General features: G+C 40.1%; 1 protein-coding gene across 2 annotated transcripts in view; it reads right to left on the reverse strand.

Moving 5' to 3' along the window:
* FGGY (FGGY carbohydrate kinase domain containing) overlaps nt 1–14,400 on the reverse strand; it is a 123,480-nt gene that overhangs the window by 23,440 nt on the left and 85,640 nt on the right. For both annotated transcript variants that reach the window (XM_085067460.1, XM_085067459.1), the window contains exons 11-14: nt 9,323–9,470; nt 7,896–7,970; nt 4,625–4,745; nt 1,872–1,966 (exon numbers count right to left, since the gene is read on the reverse strand). In XM_085067460.1, coding sequence (XP_084923586.1) covers nt 1,872–1,966; nt 4,625–4,745; nt 7,896–7,970; nt 9,323–9,470 — 439 coding nt within the window. The remainder of the gene's footprint in view (nt 1–1,871; nt 1,967–4,624; nt 4,746–7,895; nt 7,971–9,322; nt 9,471–14,400) is intronic.

Here is a 14,400-nt window from a genome sequence, read left to right on the forward strand (position 1 = left end):
AGTGGAAATGTCCAAAAATCGTTCTGAGAAATGTGACCAGTGACTGGGAAAAATCCAGTAAAAAATCCCCTTCAAAAAACCATAGACATAAGGAGAGAGGTTATTGTAAAAAACCCACAGTTTTCTCCTTTACTATTAGACTGAGCAAACAAAGAGCTTTGGAAAGCACAGCAATTAAGCACAAACCATCTATTAGGGGAGAGGTAATAACCTGTATTTGCAAAGTCTACAAAGATGCTGAATGTTTGCAGCAGCACCTCTAAGAAAGGGTTGTTTTGGAAGATGTGTTACAAAAATAATGACAGGGAGGTTATTGAACTTCAATGATAATATGCATTTACATTTCCCTCTCCCTAAAATAAATTATATTCAGTTTCTCCTTTTGTGATCCATGTAGTTAAATTCTTTTAAAAATATTCATATCTGTTCTGACATTATTGGATATTCTTCTGAAATATTTTTATATATAACGGGAGGGTTAAAAACGAAAGGTAAATGAATACATCCAAATTGTATAAAACACAACACAGAAAATTTCACAGAATTAGATTTTTCTACCGTTGATAAAACCAGACTTAGTAAAATCAATTTTGAGATATTCAATTATTGTACAGTAGTGGAAAACATCCTAGATTTGGAATGAAATATGCGTTTGAAGGCAGAAGATTAACAGAAGAGTAAGAATTACATATGAAGTTCCGTCACTGAAAGTTTCTCCTGAAATTAGATTTAACAAAACAAAGTCTCCTTACAAACACTAGAACTATTACATACTGATACATGTGTTGCACTATGTATTTGTTGCAATGGGATTTATTTTAATGGAAACATTCTTACGAAAGGAAACTGCTCTTCCTGCAAACCTACATAGCACTGAAGAATATTCCCATTTGGAGAAGTGCCAAGCACAGCCCAGCTCCTCAGCTTATGTTGAGCTGTTTATTGATTCCAGTGGAACTGCACCAATTTAACCAGGTCGAGGAGCTGACCTCCTGTGATACTTTCACAAAGTTGTTTTTCACAAAGTTTCACAAAGCTGTGATACTTTCACAAAGTATCTCCAGATAAGCTTTCACGCAAAATTTCATCTACAAATATCTGTATCTGGTGCTATAAAGAAAAATGTAACAAATCTATCAGGGACCATCCTGACAGATCATTTTGTCCAACTGAATGCATTGTGCTGTTTAGTGTCCTTGTGCAGCATGAGGAGGACATGGCTAATGGGATTGCCAGGTAGGAATACAGGAATGATTTGGGACAATCAGACCTTTCTTTGGGTTTCTGATACCCCTGTTGTTTATATAAATGCAGCTAAGTCATGCTTTGACTGATCCACTGAAAAGAAAAGCCTCACTGCTACTTTTGCAGCTGTTAATGGATTGAAATAACATGAATGAACATGAAGGTCCATCCTCACTATTAACTCTGCATTCACTTGGGGCAAGACAAGAGCTAAGATGCGTTATTTTTTACTGCATGAATAGTGCTATGTTGCTTCTTGTGTTTAACACTCCTCAATATGAAGGAAGGAAAGTAGGACAAATGTAACTGAGATGAAAGTGGGACCTTCCTGCAGGATCAGAGCCTTGCCAAATTCCCTGTTTTGTCTGTAAAATTACATGGCCTAACTTCACTCACAGCAGCTTCTATGCATGTCCCTACAGTGCAAAGACAAATGAATCCTCAATGCACCTAAATAACATCTGGAGTTAAACACAGGGTGGAGAGAAAGTGATGTTGGCTCTTGCCTGGCCCTGCAGAAGGGACAAACTTTTCCATTTGGATTAAGGCCTGTGCGTGGTGCCAGAAGTCAAGGTGTAAAATGCATTAAAACTGAAAAAAGTGACATAAAATCAGGTAGTGCATACCTGGATAGATGCAAAATCCCCAGAAGCACAAGCTCCAAGAATAGCAGCACCCACCAAAACAGACTCCACTTCTTTGGACAGCACAACAGGTTTGCCTGCAGAGGGAAAAGCCAGACCTCTGTTAGGGAACACAGCAGTGCTGCACCAGCAGCTCCACAAATCATTGAAACCAAAAAAGACAAACAAAAAAGGAATCAAAAAGGGCTTGAAAACCATTACTCAAAACCCCATTCAGAGCTCTCTCCTGCTGTAGGTTAATGTAAATCTCTCTGCTCTCTGTGGTTCCAGGCTCTAACAAAAATGCAGCATTTAAATAAAATCATTTTAGCAAAATATTAATGCAGAAGTTAAAACACACCAAAAAAAAATAATCCAACCCCCCAGATCTTTTACACTGGGTATTTATCTCACTCAAAGGGCTTGGTGTAAACCTGTTACCCACACCCTCCAAACCCACGTGCCTATTAAAAGTTGACCTGGAGGGGAAAACAAGGCAGTCTCCTTTCTGTTTCTTTTGCAACAAACAAAAAGAGATTGTTTGTGTTTGGTTTTAAACACACAGCCAACAAAGCCAGTCTGGTTTTGCTGGAAGACATGAAAATATGAGTAGTAAACTTTCTCAAGCTATGTATGAAACAGTAAGAGAAACCTTGTCTTCCAAATTGTGCAAGATACTTGAAAACAAAATTAAAACACTGGAAAAACAAACAAACAATTTATATTCTGAAGCAGAATTAAAAATTAGTGTTTCATCACCCATGGGTACTATCATGAACATACTTTCCCTTGGTTTATGCAGAATTTTCTGAGACCTGTTCCACTGGTGTAAAAAAAAAATGAGAAAAGGCTAAAAAAACAAATAAAATTCAGCCTGCTTTCTTAATTCTCCTAAAAAATCTAAACCAAGAGGATAAATCTAAATACTTTTCTAGTTGCACTTCAGATGCTTATCCCCACTAAGCCAAAAAATTTCATATTCCTGCAGTATTTGGCATGAATCTGCATTTCCATTACTGAGATAATGTCATTCAGTGAATGATGATGCAAACACAGGGGTGGGAGCAGGGATTCCTGCTCAGAACCATCTCCATGATATTATGCCCCCGAAAATGCTGCTCCTGAGAGCCACCTGTAAGATTAGAAGGAACTGAAATTTGGAGGAAGACCTAAAGTCAGCCACGAACAACCCCTACCGAGGAAAAAGGCAAACGCACACTTTGCAAAACGAGAAATAAAATTATTAGTGCAAGAAACAATTATTGACACGAAGCAAATTCACCAGGCATCCAGTTAAAGGATGCAAACTTTGCCCTGTCACCTGAGCATTCCTCCAGTTCAGCTGAAGCACAGCTCAGGACTTGGGTCAGCTTGGAACAGCAAATCTAAATCTCCAGCTCAGAGCTCCGTGGCTGTTTGCCAGGCGTCAGTGAACAATTTTCCCTGTGCTCTAAAATTTACTGCCCATTTCCCGCATGGTCAGAATGAATACGGAATTCTTACCAGGCACACAAAAAGATCAAGATACTTTTTAAGTGGCCTGTGGAATTATCTATTGGATGTCTGCATGGCTGAGTCATGGGCATTTGTAGCTAACAATAATATATTCAGATTTTTTTCTTTTCAGGAAAGAATGGGGGATTGATCCTGGAATGTTAGTTATTTTATCTGATAGGCTCTAATGAGTTCAACATAACCAAGAGCATTTCAGTCAGATGAACTCTGACATCCCTTGTCAGTCACTGATTTTACAAATGGGGGAGAACTCCAGACTGCAAAAAGGCCTTTTTGTACTGAATTGTACTTGGCCATTAGTTACAGTCAAAGAACTTGTGATTACATTTTAATCAGAATACCTTTTCACAGATCTTTTCTTTTACACATCATGACCCAGCAGCCCAGCTCTCCATGTAGCTGAAATTCACCTAAAACATTTGAGTTCTAGAAGGAAAGGCCAGGACTTAACATCATTTTTCACGAAGCATCACTTTGACTACAATATATTTAGTGAATTTTAAGGTCAACAGGCATTATGCTTTCTGCTTGTCCATCTCTGTTTTCCTCTTAGGTAAGTACATAAAGCACATTTTCATCTTCATTCCTGCATCAGGGTTATGAAGTGTGGTTGGATATTAGGGCAAGTCAGATCTCCAGACAAAACGCCCCAAATTTGGGCCCTAAAATTCATTTGTGACAGCTTAACTGACCTTAATTTGAAATAAACCCAAAACACACATCATTCAACGTTTCTCTGAAGTCCTTTACACTAAATTTTGTTATTTTTTCCACATTTTTTAAAGTATATTCCACTGACTCGCAGGTGTGCTGAGATGCCCAACACACACAGGCTGAAGGGAGACCAAAAATACCATGGAGACCTGAGAGCTCCTCTTGTAGTGAAACAGACCAAGGACCTTCCACCCAGCAGGAATTCTGGAATGCTATGAGATGAAGTGCAACACCTTGCAGGAGCAAGGATCCAGACATTGTCCCCTAAAGCACATCAGTGACAGACATGGAAGCAATTCAGGAAAGAATTGTTCTATAGAATGCATACAATGCCCAGCATGAGCAGGAAGTGTCACAAGTCATATAGGATGAAGCCAGGAGAATTAACATTTAATTGTACACTTTTTTGGCCACACAGCAAAATACAGCTTTATATAAACAAAGTCTCTATATTTTCAAAGACAAACTGCTTAGACACCTTAAATAAAAGTATTTCCACTGCTTTCCCTGCACTTCCCCAAGCTTACCAGTAATGTCAGCGTGCATCTGCACAAAGAGAGGGTTCTTGCTCAGCCCACCACACAGGAACAGCGTGCTGATGTCATGTCCTGCAGCCTGCATTGCCTCCAAAATATGTCTTGTTCCTAACTTCAAAAAAGGGGGAAAAAATAGAACCAGATGAGCACAGGAGAGCAGCCACAGAACAGGATTACACCTACATGGTGAAGACATCCCCATTAAACCTGCTATTTACTTTGTACAACAGCATCTGAAAATCCATCTTGGTAAAGAGGTTTCAATTCTGAAGCCAAATAGCAAAACAGAGCAAAGAGAGAACAGCAAATAAAAATCTGTGTTTTCTGTCTTTTCAGCAAAAAGGAAAACCTGAACAATTTTGTATTGGCTTAACTATTTCTCTTGGCCTTTGCCCTATGCAAAACAAAATGTCCTACTTCATGGCTGAATTAATTGAAACATCTCGAATGCAGGCGCATTTTAAACTTCTCATTTACAGTCTCCATTCTGAGGAACTCAAATCAGAATGACAGAAGCAAATGCTTTGCCATTTAAAAATAAAAAAATCTTTTCTCTTTTTGTTTGCTTTGCTTCCCTCCTCACTGAAGTCAACCTTCTCGCTGTTTGTCTTTCGCAAGAATACTTTCCATTTCTTTGACAAACAATTTGACCAAAAATAATTCTCAGCACCTTACAATACCTTGGAAGTCAAGTTTGAAGCTCAGACCTGACAAAATGCCAAATTCAAGGCAAAATGTTGCCCAGGCTGACTCTTTGTAGGCAAATTCCCCCCAAAGCACAATCTGGTTAGAGTTTTCATAAACTCTAATTCAAGTTTTCCTTAGGCTGTGCTGCAGGTTCATTGAGAAGGCTGCAGCTGTGACAAACCCCTCTTCAAATGAGTTACTGAAAATTGAACCAGCAGAGTTCCACCAGACTGGAGACATCCACACTGAATGCCCAGTGCTATTCTGGACAGGCCTTCAAATGTATTTTGATTTTTAGACAAGCAGTTCAGAGGAACTTGAGCAGCCCCAGCCCCAGCTGACTAAATCCATCGCTTCCCTATTGACACAGAGGGCTAATTTCCAAATCGCACAGCCATGATTTTAATTATGGAAAAATAAACTGCTCTAAAAGGAGTCTGTCTGCTCAGAGTGGGCTGGACAGCCACAATTACATCTCTGATCATGTTCTCATCTGTCCAACTGTTGCATTGCATTTTGCAGTGAATAGTTAAAAGGAGATTCTCTTTCACTGCTTCTGAAATTCAAATTTATTAACAACTTCTCTCACAACATACACATGTCAAAGACTCTGAGAAAGAACATGCTGCGAAAATTATTTTGTGTTTACCTGCCTGGAAAATTGTATTCACACAGCAATTTAAATTAAAGCCAGACTTATTTCACTGTGGGTGGGGGGGGGAAACTAATTTAATCCTGGATTGGAGAAAAATGCAAATTGAGGGGCTTCAAATGCAAATTTTATATAAAAAGAAAAAAGCATCTCCTGCTGAAAAGAAAACTAGAGATTAACATTCTGTGGGCAGGCCTACACTTTGTACAAGATTTTTACATAGGTTTAAAGTTTATCTTGCACCCATTGAAGACAGCTAATGGTACAGGATTACTACAACTGTTTCCTTCAATAAAAGTGAAGCTAAAATTGGGAGTGAAAATTTAATTTCCTAGGTATCCTGTTAGCAATTAGTAAATATATTGAGTCAAAACCAACGCTCTCTATCTACATTTTAGTTACTGTTTCAATAATGCTTTAGGAAAAAAATAATTTCCCTTAACTTACAGTGAAAAGAAAACTACAATATGGCCTTTTTGCATTAAATCAGCCCAATCAGCTCTCTGAAAGATATGCAGCTGCTGAATTTACTGTTCAAGACAGTATTTGTGTTTTACAATAAAGTTTGAGCTGTATCATATAATGAGATAATAGGTGACTTTCCCAGGATTTCCAGCAGAGAAGGTTTCCACTTCGTTAGCACGAGATAATCACAGGGCACCTGTTCCAGACTGGGAAGTTCCTTTCAGAGGCACTATCAGTCCCTGGCATTGTTGAACCTCTCCTCCACATTCTTATTTCAATGGTGGGATTATCCTGAAGCATCAGGTATAACCCAGCCATATTCAGCTGAAACAGCCTCCAAACCCTCAACAATGCATCCCAGGCTGGGGTTAAGTTCTTGCTTTCTGCTGAAGAGGGAGGGTTAACACATAAGATGTACAATTCCCAGTAAATTCACAGCAGCCGCCCACCCTCTCCATCCCAGATGGCTGACCCAGCCTAGAAAAGTTGTTGTTTAACCAGGAGAGGAGTTTGGAAGGTATCCAACTGAACAGAGTTTTGTCAGGAAAACTCCCCAGTTCATCAGACTGTTCGTGTTTTGCAAAAACACCTCAAGTTCAACAAACTTTAAAAAAAATAAAAATAGAAAATTCACTGAAAGGATGTTAAAGAAATGTGGATTGCAGTCACCAGAGGGCTGGGGACAGCATGTCCCACTGGAAATGCCCTGAGCCAGGATTTCCAAACCACTTCTGTGAGCCAGGGTTTCACCTCAAAACAGAGCTTCTCGTGAACTGGAAATCCTGAGTTCGAGAGAAAATCAGGGCAGAAAGAAAAGTATTCTGATAAAATTCCCCATCTATGAGTGCTGGCAAACAGAAGGGACATTCCCAGCCTCCCTGCCTGCTTGTCCAGCCACCTGGCCATGGGCTGGACTGCTCCCCTGGGAGCAGGGACATGAGGAGGGAAGATCTGTGCTGGTGGGGCTGCAGCACAGAGCCTTCCCTGCTCAGCCTGCACAGAGCTCTGCCTCACCCACAGGGCAGGCAGGGCAAACCCATGGATATGGGAACGATCTGAAGCTGAGGCTTTTCAGGGCAGCACAGGGCCCTTTGTACCTTTGTACAATTGCCAAAGCTTTTTCCCCCCTCTCCCAGCCTCCCTCTAGGCAGCTGGGATGCTAACACTGCTCCGTGTGCTGTCAGCCTCCTCCCTCACATCTGCAGCAGAGGCAAAAGCTCTGCTTCCAGCGTTGCCATAAGGAGAAGACTTTCTAGGGGAACATCTTCCCCACAGTCTGTCGATTCTCCTCCAGCTGGGAGTGGTCACCAACATGGGTAAACAGTATCTTGCTCTTTTAAGAAGCCCAGTAAGTGAATTCATGCATTATTAGAAATCTGGTTAGCAGAAGGGAACGATCAGTCTGCCACAGAACATGAGACAATTCATTTCTTCTTTTATGCACTAAAAATGTCTTACAGCAATGGCTTGGATCGTGGCCAGGTAGATAAGGGCAAGTTCATCCAGACCCCTAGACAGGGTTAGTCCCACAACCTGTGCAAAGATCAAAAAGAAGATGTAAAAATCCAGCCAAAATAAAACTATTATTTTCTATGGCTTCTTGTTGTAACAAGTTTTAAGTGCTAATTCCAAGCCTTACTCCTGTGAGCTGTACACATAATGTTATGTTAAACATGTTATTCCTGATCTGGGGAAGAACCACATAAATTATTCTTGCCCTTGTGAATAAATGAAGAACAAACAGCATATTGTATGGGATTAGAGATAGATTAACTCTGACAGTTTTATGTTATGACTCAGATATTGCTCGTGAAAGTATTTAATGTAATAATATGAAAATGCTATTACATAAAAATAACTTTTTAAAAGCATTTCTCCCCCTCCCTCTCAAGCACCCTAACACTGAAACACAATTAATAATTAAATACTATATCTTAACCTCCTTTACTCTGACATAAATCAATACTGCACTGTAGTTACTCTGGATTAATATCAGGCAAGACCTGAACGCAGACATAATTGTGACAGAAGAAATGGGTTGCTATTACCAGTATTTGCATACAGCCATCACACCAAGCAAATTCTGATTCTGCTGCAGCATATAATTCTTTCAGGAAATAATGAAGGTATTATTAGAACCCCAAAATATAAATGCCTTTTTTTTTTCTCTAATGTTTCGTTCATTTGTGGTTTGAAACATGCTGCAGTGCTTATGCCTTTCCTATCTCAACTTCAAATACAGCAGATTTTGGTGCTGGTGAGTAGCTTGAGATGTTCACCTCAAGGATAATATGCCGTTTTGAAGGACATTTTTGCATTAATCACCAGGTATTCTGACATCACCAAATTATACCCTTATGATACCCTCCTGTTCTAGTTCTGCACAGCCCTGGCTTGTGAGTGAGCTGATTTACCACTATAAATTCAATTAAGAGAAACACCCAAAAACCAAAAGATGGGCTGAAAAGCTGTTCAAATCAAGCAACCTATCATCAGAATATTTAATTCCTTTCCCAGGCAGGCAAATTTACCCAAATTCATATTGAAATTAATTGCAAGAAGTATGCAGAACTTGGTACCCAGCTGAGTTAACAACAGCAAGAGCTGTGAAATGTGATTCCCAGGAAAGGTACCTGGGCACACACAACATTCCTCATGATTTTAGAAAATGAATGTGGCTGTAGTGATTTCTCAAGCACAATGATCTCTGGTTTTCTACTGAAATATCAGCGCACTTTACAATGCAGCAAGAAACCCAAATCCTTTGGGACAGTGTAAATAGCTAAGGAGGAGTATGCTCAAAATTGAAGAAAAGCTCCTTCCAAATGGCTTTTTTTTTTTTTTATCCTGTATTGACCTTTTTGCAAAGACAGGCTGTTTCTTACCATGCCCTTTAGTGTCAGATCTGTTAAGGGAGATCTGTTACCATGGAAATCTGGCCAAACATGTAAATCAACAGTGAGGAAACCCACAGGCAAAGATTTCTTAATCAGATCCAGGTGACTGTTCAAGTATGTATATATACTGTGAGCACTGGAAGAAAAACAAGTTGGAGAAAGAGGGGGGAGGTTATTCATCAAACATAAAACATTTGTACTACCATCAAATGCAGAAACCCCATCAAAGCACGGCAAAATCCCACTGCTTGCCAAGGCCAGGGCACTGCGGGGATGTCTCTCTGCACGTGTGCTCAACAGGCCATCAGAATTCCTGAATTTCCCAGGATGAGGGGAGATAATGTGACCTTGAATTTGTCCACTGCCTCCTAAGGGTCCCCAGAGGAGGCAGGGCTGATTGAGATTTGGGGGCTGCTGCTGCTCCTCTCCCCCAGAAAGGTGCTGACACCACGCAAGGCAACGCTGGAGGAAAGCAAGGGAGGGAGGAGTAAGGAGGATTCCAGACAGAAATGAAAACCAAATTCCTTTGCAAATGTTTAAAAATTTCTCTGATTAATCAATAGCGCTGGATGTACAGCTTTCCTTTTTTAAACCATAATTATTTCAGTGTGTGTTATGATTAAAATGCAGCACTAAGGGTGGAGGAGAGAAAGTGAGTGGCTGCTATTTTAGGGAGGAGCCCAACATGGGCCTAAATATGATTGTATCTAAGTTCAGATGCTACACCCAACTCCACAATATCCAACAGACTTTTTTCCTGGACTTAGGATTAATGGTGAATTCTTCAGTGCCTTGGCTTGCAATGACTCTAGTGACATTCCATTTAAAAAATGTTGCAATTACGCTCAGAATATTTTTTTCAAACACTCATCCTCTATCACAAACAAACCCATCTATATTTTCCAACTCCTTGGAAATCTCCAAGTGGGGCATTTAATTCTAGACATGTGGGTCAATAATAGCATCTAACCCTAATTACAATTGATTAGTCATTGTCTCATCCACTGCAGACCCAAACAGTGATATTCATTTAGCCTCTACATGTATATTCAATCATGCACTAATGAGATCCCTAAGGGAATTTGGCATATGCTTTACTAGTTTGACTTCTGACCCACTAGCAGCTGTATATTTATACTTTGCATTCAACCATTCAGCTGCATGTTTTTTCAATTATACCTTACCATGTGTACACTATCAGAGGATATCATTCAAAATGAAGTACACTTGGAAGACATTAAAATAACTAATTTACATCATTATTCACGTCCTTTAAAATGTACTTTATGTGTCTTCCTGGACCTGAATTATGATAATTTGGAGGTCACAATCACTTCTTTCCCCTTGCTGTAAAAGTGGCCCTGTTTTCTCCATCCCTAAAGACTGCACTACAAGCAGTACATGCTAAGGATAAAGTCATTTTAATTCCAGTCTCAGTCATGGCTTGACTGTTGGGAAGGATAAAAAAGGAAAGCTTCACTCAACCACAGACCCACCAGACATCCCAGCTTCTCTCTCATCTCCATCCTGGTTGATTGCTCTCACAAGGATTAGCCATTTGCGCAGCTCTGTCAGAACAGAGACTGAACAAGAGGCTGAAAGTTGAGCCAAATATGCTTAAGATCCACATAACCTCGGAATTACACTTTTCCCCACACCTTTTCACATTTTTTTTCCTAATTATAGGTAAGGGTTCAAGGTACTAGGTTTGGACTAAGTGACCAGCAAAATGCCTCAAACACTTGCCAGATCCTCTTTTACCATCTTTCTGTTTAACACAGTATTAAACCATCACCTCCTGGAGTTTTTTCTACTTAGTTCTATGAGAAGTTCTATTTTACCATCAGTGGCAGCTGCTTCTGACCTGCAGAGCTGAGCAGAGCTGTTTTCATGAAAAAGGAACTGTGCTGAAAGTGGAAAATAAGAAATCAATGCAAGTCTGCCCAGACTTATATTCATATGTGGGACACAACTTCAGGAAGCAACCAGAGGTTGGTATTTAATCTGCTCAGGAATCATGAAAGATGCCAGCCGGTATCTTTCAGGAAAAAAAATCTAAAAATTTTGTATTTTTATATTAAAAAAAAGGGTTCTAAACCATCTAGAAGTACAGAGAACTTCTAGATTATTACATTCTGCTTGAAAAATCCCAGAATTGCTGATGGATGCTGTGTGAGTAACTTCAATGCCTTCTTTTCAGAAGATACCTCTTTAGATGGGGAAATGGCATTGAGATCTATGGGAAAGGGAACTCTGTCCTAAAACAGTACTTCATGAAGTGCCAAAGGATAGATAAACTTTGCTGTCAGTTAGACACTTTTCCAGCAGATTAGAAATGGTCAGTCTAGAATATGGAATTTTTTAAACTTTAAAGCATAAGTGATCACATTATTTAATTTTTTTAAATTTCCAATTCTAATGTACCTGCACAGGGTTTTACAGAGCAGTGATGGCTAAGTGTCAGACTTACACAAAATGCAGGATGAAGAGCAGAAGTGATGCATCACAGCAATTTCTGCTACTCACTGAATTGCCTGAAAAACCCCAAGTTTTGGTGCTTGCAGATTGTGCCCATCAGATCGACCAAAAGCTAAATTTAAATTGTCCAGAAAATCCTCGTGTAATTCAACCCTCTCCACTTCCAGTAAAAGAAGGGTAAAAAAGAACCCAGGAATAGGATTGGGAGGGTTGCACAAGCCTGGCCTTGAGCAGCAGTGGTCAGAGCTGCTTGTCTGAACCTCTCACACCCTCAGAAGTCACCACAAATCTCTGCATTGTTGCTGAACAGCTGGAAATCTGCTCTGGTGTGGGCAAAGGAGAGTTTGCACAGGGTAACTGCCGAGATCAGCTGCTCAGCAAGGAGCTGCCATTCCAAACCTGCTTCTGAGCAGTGTGAGGAGAAAGGGAGGACAGGTTTAGGGAGGCAGAAAGATGTGACAAGCAGCAGCAAGCAAGAGGCATGGATTTGTGACCTGTGATGTCCTTTTTTTAATGATCCACACATGCATGTGCTTAACTCTTCACAGCACTGCAGCCAGCATGGGAAGTAAAGGCAATATGGAATTGCACACCAAAGTATGGAATTCTCATTTGGTTTCCCTTCTCTGGCTATTTGCAATGGCTGAACAGATTCAAATTCCTACACCCACTCTCAGAATATCCTTAAACATAATAAACCAAATTCTCTGAACTATGCCGTTGAGAATTCCAGTTAAATAATTTATCATCACCAATAATCCTCCAAAACCAGATACCATGTTTGAAGAGAGCCTATAAGCAGGATGGAGAGAGACAATTAAAAGGGCCTGGAGTGACAGAACAAGGGAAATGGCTTCAAACTGCCAGAAGGCAGGGATAAATGGGATATTGGGAAGGATTTATTGAGGGTGGGGAGGCCCTGGCACAGATTTCCCAGAGAAGCAGTGGCTGCCCCTGGATCCCTGGAAGTGTCCAAGGCCAGGCTGGACACTGGGGCTTGGAGCAAACTGGGACAGTGGAAGGTGTCCCTGCCATGGCAGAGGTGGAGCTGGATGTGCTTTAATGTCTCTCCCAACTCCCACCATTCTGAGATTCTGGGATTATTATTATTATTCTGTGGATATGACTTCATGTAGGTAAGCACATAATCCAGAGTTTGGGCCAACAGCAGCTGCTACTCATACCTACAATAACGCTGAAGTTTGTGAACTGTGGAAAAACAGAAAGGAAAAAATAAGTTCAAATTTCAAAGTTCCTGATTTTTGTTTGTTCAAATTAAATTCTTTAAATATAAGAAATATTTGAGAAGGATGGGGAGAAAAAGGATGAGAGAATTAATACGAGACCTGTTTAGTAAATTTATAGCTATAGCAATGTTTCATTAAGAGAGTGATATCTGGAAAGCATTACAAAAATACTGTTGAGCAAATTAAGTTAATAAAATATTACCACTCTTTTTATAAAACATTACAACTCTTTCTATCAGTGCTATTCTCCACCATTTTACTAACTGCAGGAGACTCAAATCCAGAGTTACGACACCATTCCCTTGGATACTATGGAGTTCTACTGTCAATATTCTGTGTTTATTGTCCTGTTCACATCACAATCTCAGTTTTTGCATTGTGGCATTACTTGTGGTCAGTCAGTTCAGTATCAGACCCAGCAGATACAAGTAAGACACTCCATAGGCATTTTTCCAACACAAGAAAAAAAAAAAAAAAGGTTCATCCTGGCATTACAGACTAAACTGTTTATTCTATGCTTGTGCTTCAAATGGGGGCACTGGAAAAATGGTCTGGAAGCCAAAATTTTGAAAAAGACCCAGTTCAATCTTTATTCCAAACATACACAGATGCATTTATTTCCTGATTTCCTTTTCCAGAGAACAACAAAGAGAATTCTAGGAAGCATGAATCTGTTTCATATTGAATGAAGTCCAATACATTTCTGGGAATCCTGGTCAAGTTCTTAACAAACAAGTGAAGCAGTGGGCCCTGCAAGGCAAGGAAGGGTCATCCAGAGAAACCAGGTAGAGCTTTGTCTCCCCAGGGAGGACTGGAAACAACTCTCTAACTGCACAGGCTCAATCCATCCATCAGGACTGACCCCACCTTTTAGACCAGAGGGAGAAACTGCAGGGAAAATGCCAAATGTGCTGGGTTTTTTCTTTAAGGAGGAAAAAGACATTAAAAGAGAATCATATTTTCATCCAACGTGCCCAACTGTTCAGCTAAGACCTCTCTGGGAGTGATGTGAACCATCTTAGAATGAATCCAAGCCAAAAAAGCTTGAGAAAGTCCAGGCCTGACAGAAGTGTCTGAACTGTCTTCATCCACTCCTAAAGCAGACCAAGCTAAAATTCCACATCACAAAGCCTCTTGTTCAAGGAATCCTGGAGTTACCTACCTTAACTTCTGTCTGAAAATTCATCCTGGGTTTCTCTGTTCTATTTGTGCTGCCATGCAGGAGTTTCTCATATGGTGGCTATACCCTTCTTTAGGTGACTGTTTCAAAGATACTGAATAATATATTCCTAATTAAGCTATATCTCATCCTTGGAGCTTAATTGTTTCACCTACAAATTA

This window comes from Lichenostomus cassidix, chromosome 8 (genome assembly GCF_008360975.1).
Source record: "Lichenostomus cassidix isolate B80296 chromosome 8, HeHo_3.0, whole genome shotgun sequence".
NCBI classification, from domain to species: domain Eukaryota; kingdom Metazoa; phylum Chordata; class Aves; order Passeriformes; family Meliphagidae; genus Lichenostomus; species Lichenostomus cassidix.